This window comes from Miscanthus floridulus, chromosome 10, assembly GCF_019320115.1.
Source record: "Miscanthus floridulus cultivar M001 chromosome 10, ASM1932011v1, whole genome shotgun sequence".
Lineage (NCBI taxonomy): Eukaryota > Viridiplantae > Streptophyta > Magnoliopsida > Poales > Poaceae > Miscanthus > Miscanthus floridulus.
Genome location: NC_089589.1, coordinates 141,578,089 through 141,590,092, shown reverse-complemented (window position 1 = coordinate 141,590,092; position 12,004 = coordinate 141,578,089). Strand labels below are relative to the sequence as shown.

Genomic DNA, 12,004 nt, shown 5'->3' with positions numbered 1-12,004 from the left:
TGCTGGCAAGCAGGCATCTGTCCGTTTGTTGGTGGGCCACGACGCTAGCCCAACTCCCCTTTTCTATCTACTCTTCCTTTCCCACCCCGCGTAGTGCCGCGCTGTCGCCTGCAGCCCCGCCGGCCTCCAGCGCAGCCGTGCCCCCACCGCCTCCTCGCTGCTCTGACTCGGCATCGCGCCACCCTCCCCGCCACCTTTTCGTGCTGCCCACGCTTGCTCCCTCGCGCCTCGAACCACAGAGTACTACCGGCTCCTTGAACTCGGGGTGGGAGCCGAGGACTGCCGGACGCCCTTCTTTTCGAGATCCGTCTGTCGCCTTCTTGAACTCGATGTGGGCGCCATCTTCTCCACTCCTCGCCCCGGGTTGCTGCCTCCGGTGAACTCCACACGCTGACGAGCCTCCATTCTCCCAAGCGGCAAGTAGATGTTGCACTGAAAGTGCATGTTGCAAGCGTATGTTGCAAGTGTTTCAGATGTTTTTTTTGAGGTATGTTGCAAGTGTTAGATACGGATGTTGCAAAAATAGATCGGGATGTTGCAATGGTGGTACACGTATGATGCAAGCTTTTGTTCCCAATGTTTCATCTATTTTTTATAGATGTATCTTGCAAGTGTGTTTATTTGGATGTTGTATATGTTTTACATATATGTTGCAATTGTTTTATCTGAATGTTACATATGTTTTAAGTGTTTTTCATGTGTTTTTGCAAGTATTTCAGATGTATGTTTCAAGTATTTCTTCTGCCTTCTCATCTATGGGCCCACTTGCCTTGAGTCGGCCCCACGTGTCATCGTCTTAGTTTTTCTTTTCTCTTCAGGTACCTTGGGCATGTTTAGTTGGAGACCTGGAGGACTTGCCTGGTAAAAAGTGTTGCTTGGAAAGTTGATGATTTTTGGGCAAGTCTGAAGAAGGTCTGTTTGGTTGGAAGCCTGTGCCTGGAAAGGCTAATAAAAGATACAATACATATTTAAAAGCTAATAAAAGGTATAATACCATATTTAAACTTACACGGTTATGGTTATAAATAATAATAAATAAATAAAAGCATCCATATTTTCTCAATTAATAATATATTTGAAATTACAATTACAAATAAAGTTAATAGATTTCCTAGCTATTTAAAAAATGTCATAAGGAAAGAACGTATGAGGAAGAAAGAAAATTATAATTATACTGCACACATTATGCTAATTTTAACGTGAACATGATCAACCGAGGGGAGAAATACTAGAAAATATAAAATATACAAAAAGTTTTTACACATGGCTGTGAAAAAAGAAATAGAATATGCCTGAGAAGTTTAATAAAAAAGAAAATATATTTTCTTCTATATAAAACTTTAGCTTCATTCGAGTAATATATATTATTATAATACAAAAATAATATAAATAAAACCTTTAGCAGAGCGGTAGGTCTGCCGTACTGTCTTTTACGATTTTATAGTAAAAAAATATAAATAAGATGACTAGCTTAGCAATGTAACCAACATCCAGACCAGGCAACTGAGAGCCAGGCGCTCGTTTTTGATCGCCTGGGAGCGGACTGGATTGCCTGGGCCAGGAAAGTCACCAGTGTCCAATCCAAATATGTCACAGGCAGCTTCCAGGAACCTCCTTGCCCAGGCAAAATCTTCCCAGGCTCCAAACCAAACGAGTCCCTTATCTTCTTCCCGCGCCCCTCCCAGCCTGCCGTCCCGTGTGCACAGTGCCTCCTTCCCTTCGCGCTCCCACTGTGCGCACGCCCTCGCCGTGCTCTCCTCCGGTTGCCCCCCGCCCGCGGCTCGATCCTCGGCGTTCCTGGTGGTTGGTGTTTCTCATCCCCACCTCTCGTGCTCCGCGCCCGCTTCATCGCCTGAACAAAGATGGATGCCTTCCTCGCCGGCCTCTTCGGGGCGCCTCCACGCGCCGTCCCCGGCCCTCGGGGCACGCCTCTCTCCGGCCTTCCTCTCTTCCACGGCAGGCGCCGCAGACGGCCGTCCTCGTCCGTGCTCTGTATGGCGGTAAGGAAAAAAAAACCCCTTCCTTTTCGGCGGTCATCTCCATTTCCTGATGCACCGGCCATTTCTTGGAGATAGAGAGCGCATGTTGTCACCTACTATAGTGGTTCTGAGCCATTTCCCATTTGGGGGGTCCAATTAATTTATGAAATGGCTTGTTGTCACTTACCCTGAATTTTTGTTCACGCTGAAGCTGAACTGAACATTGTGTGCTTTAGTAGCTGAAAATCCTAGCTTTCGCACTAGGAACGAATCCATTGTTCATATCATAGCCTCATGATTGTTCATTTTGTGTGCTCTGTGCAGGAGCCCTATCTGATTGCCAAGCTGGATTCTGCGGAGAAGGCCTGGAAAGAAATGTCGGTATGGCTACCTGTTCTGTGTTCACCTTTGGTTCCTTCTTTTTCTTCTATATTATTAGGTTTACCAATAGGCTTATATCGCCATTGTTATTATTGCTCTGAAGTTGCTTGAGTGAAAAATGTATTGTATGAAATTAATTTTAGAACCAATCAGGCTTAACTTAGGTTCGGCTTCAATGCTGTACTAAATCAATTCTCAACTTCTCATTTGTGTCAAGGAAAAGAAAAAGTAACACGTATGTAGGCAATATAAACTGCAATGCTGTAACAATGATATGGAAAAGTTTCAGTTTTGATCTCATCCAAACGGTCATCAGTCTAATGCTTGAGTGTATGCATCAGGTTAGGTTGGCAGATCCTGACATTGTCTCAGATCGAAGCGAATACCAAAAACTTGCGCAGTCTGTTTCTGAACTGGATCAGGTATTTGGCTTACTCACTATGGTATTTAATGTTGGTGTCTACTATCTACTCAATTATACCAGAATTTGAGCTGCTAATTTTATCAAATGACACATCACCTTTTTTTTTCTGTCAACAATATTTAGGTCGTGACTACATACAAGCAATTCAAGGATTGTGAGAGGCAACTTGAAGAGACAAAAGGTTGGTATGCCTCAGTATTTCTGGTGCCCGTGAGAAAATAATAGACTCTCACTATAGCTTTTTTAACTTTGCAACATCATAGCTCTGGAAAAAGAGAACGAAGATGACCCTGATATGTCAGAGATGATAGCTTCTGAGCTGGAGGCTCTATCTAACCAGCTTGCAGAGCTTGAAGAAAAATTGAAGGTGAATAGGACATAACACTCTGCACAATAGCTACATAAATTCTGGACATTATGTTTAACTTTATGCATTCTACAATGCCAGTTTCTGTATTTTGTTGGAGAAAGTATACATTACACATTTTGATGTGCCTCTCATCCACTCTTATTTCCTCATGTTAGTTACTACTGCTTCCCAGTGATCCTCTAGATTCACGCAACATCTTACTTGAAGGTACCTCTCTCCATTTCTCAGTTGTACATTTCAACTAAGTTATATGGCTGTCCCATGAGTGTTCAACATCTTCTTGTTTTTTTTTTTCAAAAAAGTTTTTTTTCCCTTCTTGTTTTGAAACTGAGAACTGTATTTCTTCAATTTTGCAGTAAGAGCAGGTGCTGGCGGTGACGAAGCTGGAATTTGGGCTGGTGACCTTGTAGGTAGATGATGATTTTATTCCAATTGAGTGCAATTTAGCAAATGTGATACAGTTGTTTTTCATTTTGTTCAAATAATAGAGTACTAAGCTTGACACACAGACCGTTTATATGGACAATGCCATTGGGCCTCTAGTCCAACTGGTTAGAGCGTCCCGGCGGTACTCCTCAGGTCCTGGGTTCGACTCCCCGTGGGAGCGAATTTTAGGCTGGGGTTAAAAAATCCCCTCGTCTGTCCCACGCCAAAGCACAGGTCTAAGGACCGGCCCGGTCTCACAGGGCGACGGTGCCACTGTGTAAGGGTGGGGCAGGGGTTCGGTGGTTTTCTTGGCCTGCGTGAGAAGGTCTTCTTCTTAATGCAATGCCTGGGGGTGGTCATACCCTCGCAGGTCCAGTTTATATGGACAATAATCTAGAATAAATAATGAACGTGCAAGTAGGATTACGTTTTTTTTTTTGGAATATAAGCTCTTCTTAGTTCATTTTTCTATTCGTATAGCAGCTATACTTCTGATATACTAGTGCATCATATTTGCAATTTTACTCACATAATCCACAACTAAATATGCCAATGGCTTTCTGTAGGTACGCATGTATCAGAAATACTGTGAGCGCAACAATTGGAAGTTTAAGCCAGTTTCTTGCTCAGAAGTATGTACTTGCAACCTTAACCTGACTATTGATTAAGATATAAGAAAAACACTGCTCACAAGCAGACTCTTTCAGGCAGAAATGGGTGGATACAAGACATATGTAATGGAAGTCAAGGGGAAACAAGTCTATAGTAAATTGAAGTTTGAATCAGGCGTACACCGTGTTCAGCGTGTTCCCCTGACAGAGACTATGGGTCGTGTTCATACGTCAACAGCAACTGTAGCTATTATGCCAGAGGTGGGCCATTTTGATATTTGTGTGAAGTTTTATGACATGAATTCCCTCTTCTTCAGAGATGCCTAATATTGTTTCAATGGCATAGTAGGCTGATGAAGTTGATGTGGTTATTGATCCAAAAGATATTGAGCTTAAAACAGCAAGATCTGGTGGAGCTGGAGGTAATATCACTTGCATATTGTGTTATCTGTACTAGAATACTGGGTTTTCTGTGTTGCTCCCTTATAACTGAGCATCTTCTAACATTTCAATCAATCCAGGGCAGAATGTTAACAAGGTGGAGACGGCTGTTGATCTTATTCACAAGCCTACAGGAATAAGGATATTCTGTACTGAAGAGAGATCACAGCTACAGAACAAAGAGCGGGCATTTCAATTGTTGAGAGCAAAACTGTAAGTTGTTATAGCTATGTATTGCTTTCCAAACTATGAATTACGTTTCTCTCTATTTTTTCTATCACCTCAGTTATTTTGTTTCTAAACATGTTCTTTGATGATAGGACCATAATTACAGTGTAAATTCTGGTTTTAGAAATCTCTTATGCAAAGTAGAGTGAATCTATTTTTTCCAAATTATTTGTACTCAGTATAATACATGGTCATCTTTATGTAATCTTTTTCCATTCCTTATATATATCTACCATAAACTTTACAGTTACGAGATAAAATTAAGGGAGCAACAAGAGGCAATAAGAAACCAGAGGAAATTGCAGGTATGTTGTCAATTCTTTTTAAGGATCGTATCTTCCAAAGGTCATAACTTTGTGTCCAACTGAAAGCAACAGAAAACTGTCGTATAGATGATAAATGCTCAAATTGGATACAGAGTAGCAGAGTAGTAGACATTTACGTGAACAGTATAATATCCAGTTGGAATTCACAAAAATTTAAACAATGACAAGACAACAAAAGCTAGTGCCTTCAGTTTGTGTAGGAAATAGAGTTAGCCCTTATGAAAGATTTTGTCATCCTCTCTGTTCAATGTTACTAATACCTGTTCAACTGAAGGTTGGTACTGGTGCTCGATCTGAGAAGATAAGGACATACAATTACAAGGTAGCAGGACATCCTATCACCTAGAAACTTGTCTTTTCTTTCTCTGTTATTTTTGGGAAGGAGCTCTTCTTATTCTTTATAAATCGCCTCCAATATTTATACAATTTGAGGTCTTTTGCTCACAACAGGATAACAGAGTGACAGACCATCGATTAAAGATGAACTTTGAACTGACCGGCTTCCTTTTAGGAGACATCGAATCGGCTGTTCAGGTATATTACTTGACAAAAAAAGAACAATGCAAATGTGGCAACGTGCAACTATTACAGCAGAGATGATGTAACAACATGAGTCCATCTCTATAACAATCTCATTTGTTATTTAAACATCTACAGTCTTGTGCTACAATGGAGCAGCAGGAGCTCTTGGAGGAAATGGCCAGTTCTGTGGGCGTAGTGAACGTATGATTCAGGCAATTCGGCATGGAGATCAGGTTATCAGACAAAAAAAAACCGATGAAGATGATTGATAGCTGTGCATGAAGAGACTGACAAAAATGAACTCCACATAGGAAAATTTTCTGTAGTCCACATGGTCATGAGTTCATGACTAATGCCATAGAACACACCACATGGTCCTTGACGGCAGCATACTTTTGAGTATTAGAAAATATACATGATATGTACGATTCAACTGCTCCAGTATTCACAGTTTAATGCATTTTAGGTACGATGTTCTGTGAAATTCTTTTGTTCACAATGTATAATTCTTTAAGAAAAAAAATTGCAAATATCCATTTATGAAGACAGCCAGTTCTCCCTTTCCCCATCCCTGTGTCTTAATGAAAAACGTTGCACATTCTGGCTAACAAATTTACAAAATTGTTTTCACAGTTATAAAAAAGACTGGCATTCATAACAAAAATTCAGTTCAGCTTGCAATATAGACAGACTCGCTTTGAGGAGTTGAGCTTGGATTGCAAGTTGACAACCTAGATTTTGTTAATACCAAAATTTCTTACATTTTGAGATGAGCAACAACATCATACTTTTATTATGCTTTTGAGATGAACAACAACAATATACTGCTAGTAGTTATACTAGCTGACACGTGAGATGACTTAGGGCGTGTTTAGTTTAGGCCCTAGGGGCCTGAACAAAATTTGGCCGGTAGGTAAAAATTGGACACCATTTGGTCTATGACCAGGGTTTGGCGTGCCCTGAAAATTTGGCATTGCCCATCTACACTTATAGGTAGCTGATGCGGCAGCCCATGAGTGGTTGCATGCGGTTCGAGATTTTCTGAGTGGATTTCTTTAAATTAAATCAAGACATGTCTTAAACTATGCATCAGATTTACAAACCGTTTTCACCAAATTATTGCTTGCAATTAAAAACAATTGACTGACATATGAATCCCACATGTCATATCATACATAGAGTTTTGGAGGAATTCCTTGTGTGCCTTTAAAAAATATAGCAATGCCATGTGTGCCTTTGGAAAAGTTTAGCGGTCTTCAGCGCCACTGCTCCAACTTTTTGCGCCCTCCATGTCACTGCCGTCAGTTTGGGCTCTAACGCCGTCAAACGGCAGATGTGAAAAGTAAAAAATACCCTTACGTCTAAATATGTCATTAATTTTTTTAACCATCTTAACGACTTCAAATAAAAAAAACTCAAAACTAGAAAGTTGTAGATCTCGTCGAGATCTCATCGAGATCTATAATTTTCATATAAAAAGTTGTAGATCTCGTCGAGATCTCATCGAGATCTATAATTTTCATATAAAAATTATCTTCATTTAATTCTGCAAAAAATGATTTGATATGATTAATATATCTTAGAAAAATCATATCTTTTTTCGCGGAATTAAATAAAGATAATTTTTATATAAAAATTATAGATCTCGACGAGATATACAACTTTCTAGTTTTGAGTTTTTTCATTTAAAGTCATTAAAATACTCAAAAAAATTAATGACATATTTAGACATAAGGGTATTTTCGACTTTTCACACCTGCAGTTTAATGGCGTTAGAGCCCAAACTGATGGCAGTGGCATGGAGGACACAAAAAATTTGGAGCAGTGGCGCTGAAGACCGCTGAACTTTTCCCAAAACACACAGGGTATTACGATCTTTTTTTAATGGCACACAAGAAATTCCCCCTATAGTTTTCGCATGGCTCCAATCCAGACACATACTTTTGCTCTTAAATTTTAGCATAGCCAAACTGTGGCTTGGCCATGAACAAAACACTTACTATTCCTGTTTTGGCATGACTCCAATTCTGGCGTAGCCAAATTTTGACATAGCCAAATTTTGACAGGTCCTTTGGGGTTACCAACCAAACAGCCCCATAATAGCCCTTGCAGAGACAAGCTCTCATAACACGCTGAGCCTCGCCTTGTCCGTCCACCCTCATTCACCACCGGCATTTCGCCGAGCACCACGTCCACCCGCCGCCATGGCTGCTGCCAAGCCCCTCGTCGTCATCATCGCCTTCCTCCTCGCTGCCACTGCCGCCGTCCCCTTGCCTGACGGTGGTGGGGAGCTCCCTCCGTTCACGCTCCTCCCGGCTGACCGCGCTGCCGCTGGGTGCCGCGGGTCCGTGGGCATGTGCCCGGCGAGCGACGAGGTACGGGGCCTCGGCAAGGGAGCAGGGGCTTCCACCATGTCGGCCGATTCTGAACGGGTCCGGCGGCGGGTACATCACCAACAGCGCGACAGCGTGCCGTGCTCGCGCCGCGGTGCCAGCTACTACAACTGCCGGCCCGGCGCCCAGGCTAACCCCTACAGCCGCTCCTGCTCCCGCATCAAGCACTGCCACGGTTGAAGCCATGGTTCCTCTTCGCCATCCAAAGAACTCTCTGTACTGCGTGTTTTCTTGTACCGGCAAGGTGCCACAAGCTCTTCTGCCCTTGTATCAGCAATGTTTAGGGCCTGTTTAGACACCAAGAGCTAATTGTTAGCTAGCTAAAAATAGCAAAAATTAGCTCTAGCCCATCCAACAGGGGCTTGTCCAAACATCTAACTAGCTGTTAGCCAATTGGCTAACCTTATACTAGCCCTAGCCATCTAAACAGGCCCTTAAATATGTTATAATGTCAAAAAAAGATTGTGGTCCAAGGCATAAGATACCGGAATTTTGTTGTTGTTTGACTAGTTCTTGCTAGTATAGAACTATATACGATGCTGCTTTAAAAATTCATGGTTTTCATGCCATTGATGCCCGCCTGCGTCCATCACCCAGATTTCCTGTTAGGCACATTGAAGCTGGGGATAGAACTCAATACCTGCTTCTGTTTGGTCTGCCAAATATTGTGGCTGTTCTAATATGGATATATCTTCATGTGTCTGTCCCTGGTTGGCACACGCAGCAGTGGCGGAGCGTGCATGTAAATCAAGGGGGCGCTAATTAGTAGTTGGTTTCAGTTCGTGTTGCTGTCTGTCATATGCTGCAGCAGCAGTGTTGCTGCAACCACTGGCCTCATTCAATACATAATCTGCATTCTAGTGTTTGCACTGGGAGAAAAACTTATGACATCCAGACTCTGAAGGACATAAATCCATGTGAGGAAGGACCAGGCAGGGGGGTGGGGGGTGGGGGGGGGGGTGGGGGGCATTGCCCAGGTTCGCCAGTGTGCAGCATGATGCTCATTCATCAAGAGTTTGATATTTCTCACCTGAACCAACCAAGTGATGTGCTCATTCTCCCTGGTTTGGCACCTGGAAGGAAGACGTGTGAACTTCATTTTTCTCCTGAAACAAAAGGATCACGTGTTTGTTCATTTTCAATTTAGGACTTGTATTAGTTGGACTACTTCTGGCATGTGAGTTGTGATCGACCACTCTCCCAACATGCCTGTTATGTGGAATGCTTGTTAGGGAGTGTAAGCCTTGTCTATCAGACAATGTGTTCATGAAATACTTTTATGTTGCTTTGAGGTGCATTTACATACCATGATCGCTTCCAGTGACATTGTTGCAGCAAAAACCCAACTGTAACTCTGTAAGGTTGCTTAATTTCGAAAAGGAGAATAGAGCTTACACGATGCATGGACAATGCTACTGCCTTCTGCCAATAATATCGAGCTTGAGGCAATCAACAATACTCCTCTCATCCAATGATGACTGTCTTTAGCAACAGCATATTACAATTTTCCATGATATAGCTCACCACAAAAAATGACTGCTCTGTAACTGCAAAAGTGGCTTGGAACCACAAACATCTAGCAAATTGTTCACTGTCATGACCAGTTTAGTCTGTAGAAGGAAGGAGTTTTCTCAGTGTAACGGAAGTTCTTCTGTGCTGCTCAAGTTCCCTGCCATCCCAAAGCTGTCTGCCTGGTTTGCGGTCGATCTCATGCTTCCAGAGATACCTTGCATCACCGGACATGAGAACAAGGGAGCCTGGGTTCAGCAAAACGGGGACCTTTGTAGATTCACCGTCCCCTTGCTTCAGGGTGTCAGAGGACACGCTTCCCCTTGTTGGTTCTGCTTGACTGAAGTGCATCACACAAGCTGACTCGAGAGAGACTATTGCAATTCCATCATCAAAGCGCACCAGGTCAACATGAGCACAGATACCCTAGATTCAACAGCAGAACAATAATATTAAGAGCGCAAAAAGAATTCACCCCTTTTCTGAACGATACGTTTTCTTGTGAATACGAGAGAGTTCCGCACCTCACCTGGCTTGTATCTGTTTGCAATCATCTGATCGAAAAATGGCTCCCGCCACAACAAATCTGATGGCAGAGGACATGCATCTTCATCCTCGTTTGTCGCCTCTGCATCAAGACCAACACTGGCGTCACCAACACTGATAGCTTCACGGATAAGTGCAGAAAGTTCGACAGCCCATGAAGGGAGATCGCCAAATCTCATTGCCTAAAAAGAAAACGGAGCAAGAAGAACTTAAACATTAAAAACAAAAGACAAGGATGGAAATTCTTTGTATAGTTCGAACTACATTAGGAAGCCTTATGTACAAATCAGGCAGTCTTTATGGCACTACTGAGACATTTGTATCAACTACTGAAAATCCTACCACTCAAGAACATTAGCCAGATACTGAAAAGATGAGGGGGGAAAACTTACTTGGTTGTTTGCATCAACAAACCATCCTTCTGCAAAAACCAAGCCATCAGACTTACGATAAGCAATGAGCTATGGTTATTTCTGTTGTTGAGCAATAAGAAACTAGTGCAGAGTTTCTTCTGCATAGGTACTAGGAAGTTTTGCTACTCCTCAACTGGGACATGTAAAAGTTAACCAATCCAGAGATAAGTATAGTAATGGTTCGAGAACAAAAGACTTATTTCAAATTACAATTTAATATAGTTACATATAGCTAGATAATTTTATAATAAGAACTAGTAATACACAGTCAGAGGAAAAAAGGGGATTAAGGTACCTATTGCTAACATTAGTAATTGCACCGCTGGCCGCAGCTGTCTAAGCAGATCCGGTGATTTTAATCATCACAAAGAGAGATGGATCGACCATTAACGAATAAGTAATGTTCTTTCAACATTTATGACTGAAACTAAATTAAACGGCGACACTTGAGAGCTGAGACTCGGCGTGCCCCCCATCGGAGCACTCGTCCGCCCACCCCAGCACCCCCATCTGTAGCCCCCCCGGCGTGCCGCGCGCATGGTCCTCCTACCCCCGGCTAATGGCCAAACAATATAAAACACTTGCAACATAACAAAAAATTTGAATGCAACATATGTATGAAAACAAATAAAACACTTAGAACATACACTTGCAACATGTGTGTAGAACACATGAAACATAAAAAAAAAATAACACTTGCAACTCGCAACATAGAACCACATGCTGTAACATAAGATTGAAACAGCTGAAATATTTTGGAACATGCTGTTGCAACATATGTATGAAACATATGCAACATCCAGATAAAAAATAATTGCAGCATACGTCTAGAAATAGATGAAACATTTTAAATAAACGCTTGCAATATATGTAATATGTGCAACATCTCCCGATCTACTTTTGCAACATCAAAATAGAACAATTGCAACATATATCTAAAACTTTGAAACAAAACATAGAGGAGGGGAAGGCCGGGGCTGGTCGATTCCAGCCGCTAGGGTCGGAGTCGGCAGCGAGCGGCGGAGCGCGAGCACCACCGCCACTAGTAGCAGGCTTGGCTCGGCCGGGCGGGCACACTAGCACCAGCGCGCGTGCATCACCGTCACCAGCACTGGTCTTGGCTCGGTCGGGCGGGCGGCGCACACGACGGGAGGGGGCGAGAAGCTCTCGCAATGGGGGAGAGCGAGCGAGCGACACTGGATGGGGCACGCGGTAGCAGCGAGGTAGAGTGGCATCCGCATTCGGGACGGTACGGACAGAGTGGCAGCCGCAAGGCGATGTGGTGGAGAGGAGAGGGAGCGAAAGGGATAAGAAAGTTTTCTCTTCTTTTTTTATAGAATGTTTTGGGGCGAGGGCGAGTGGATGAGCGGTGTTGGGCTGCATCGTGGCCCACCATCAGCACCATCTGGGAGGCTAGACGCCCTATGCCCAGCAT

The 12,004-nt window shown here is 42.9% G+C and overlaps 3 protein-coding genes across 5 annotated transcripts; 2 read left to right on the top strand and 1 right to left on the bottom strand.

Moving 5' to 3' along the window:
* Positions 1–1,428: 1,428 nt before the first annotated feature.
* On the top strand, positions 1,429–8,771 carry LOC136487383 (peptide chain release factor APG3, chloroplastic-like). 2 transcript variants are annotated; one of them, XM_066484543.1, is made up of 16 exons: positions 1,429–1,674; positions 1,828–2,000; positions 2,304–2,360; positions 2,702–2,782; positions 2,908–2,965; positions 3,048–3,151; positions 3,310–3,361; positions 3,511–3,560; positions 4,147–4,212; positions 4,288–4,452; positions 4,541–4,613; positions 4,713–4,845; positions 5,108–5,165; positions 5,461–5,508; positions 5,637–5,720; positions 5,844–6,192. In XM_066484543.1, exons 2-16 carry the CDS (start codon positions 1,863–1,865, stop codon positions 5,913–5,915), a joined length of 1,239 nt encoding a protein of 412 aa, XP_066340640.1. In that variant the 5' UTR covers positions 1,429–1,674; positions 1,828–1,862; the 3' UTR covers positions 5,916–6,192. The 2 variants fall into 2 exon arrangements, 1 of the variants encoding a protein (XP_066340640.1); XR_010767238.1 differs by lacking the exon at positions 1,429–1,674 and adding an exon at positions 7,775–8,771 and having other exon boundaries at positions 1,695–2,000; positions 5,844–6,174.
* Positions 7,913–8,281, top strand: LOC136489859 (rapid alkalinization factor-like). The gene has a single exon (XM_066486381.1). The coding sequence runs from the start codon at positions 7,913–7,915 to the stop codon at positions 8,279–8,281; it is 369 nt and encodes a 122-aa protein (XP_066342478.1).
* Positions 8,271–10,935, bottom strand: LOC136487385 (uncharacterized protein P8A3.02c-like). Of its 2 annotated transcripts, XR_010767239.1 has the most exons (5): positions 10,549–10,935; positions 10,135–10,338; positions 9,497–10,036; positions 9,132–9,207; positions 8,271–8,388 (listed from the first exon to the last, which is right to left on the bottom strand). XR_010767239.1 is itself a non-coding variant. In XM_066484544.1 (3 exons), the coding sequence occupies exons 2-3, from the start codon at positions 10,333–10,335 to the stop codon at positions 9,707–9,709; spliced, it is 531 nt and encodes a 176-aa protein (XP_066340641.1). In that variant the 5' UTR covers positions 10,336–10,338; positions 10,549–10,935; the 3' UTR covers positions 9,496–9,706. The 2 variants fall into 2 exon arrangements, 1 of the variants encoding a protein (XP_066340641.1); XM_066484544.1 differs by lacking the exons at positions 8,271–8,388; positions 9,132–9,207 and having other exon boundaries at positions 9,496–10,036.
* Between the last annotated feature and the right edge of the window lie 1,069 nt (positions 10,936–12,004).

Excerpts from the sequence above, each read along its gene's own strand:
- LOC136489859 (XM_066486381.1), top strand. The coding sequence starts at position 7,913 with ATGGCTGCTGCCAAGCCCCTCGTCGTCATCATCGCCTTCCTCCTCGCT.
- LOC136487385 (XM_066484544.1), bottom strand. The coding sequence starts at position 10,335 with ATGAGATTTGGCGATCTCCCTTCATGGGCTGTCGAACTTTCTGCACTT. Across the intron at positions 10,037-10,134 it reads ACAGATACAAGCCAGGTGAG|GGTATCTGTGCTCATGTTGA; the intron begins GTGCGGAACTCT and ends TGTTGAATCTAG.
- LOC136487383 (XM_066484543.1), top strand. The coding sequence starts at position 1,863 with ATGGATGCCTTCCTCGCCGGCCTCTTCGGGGCGCCTCCACGCGCCGTC. Across the intron at positions 3,561-4,146 it reads GAATTTGGGCTGGTGACCTT|GTACGCATGTATCAGAAATA; the intron begins GTAGGTAGATGA and ends GGCTTTCTGTAG. Across the intron at positions 4,614-4,712 it reads AAGATCTGGTGGAGCTGGAG|GGCAGAATGTTAACAAGGTG; the intron begins GTAATATCACTT and ends CAATCAATCCAG.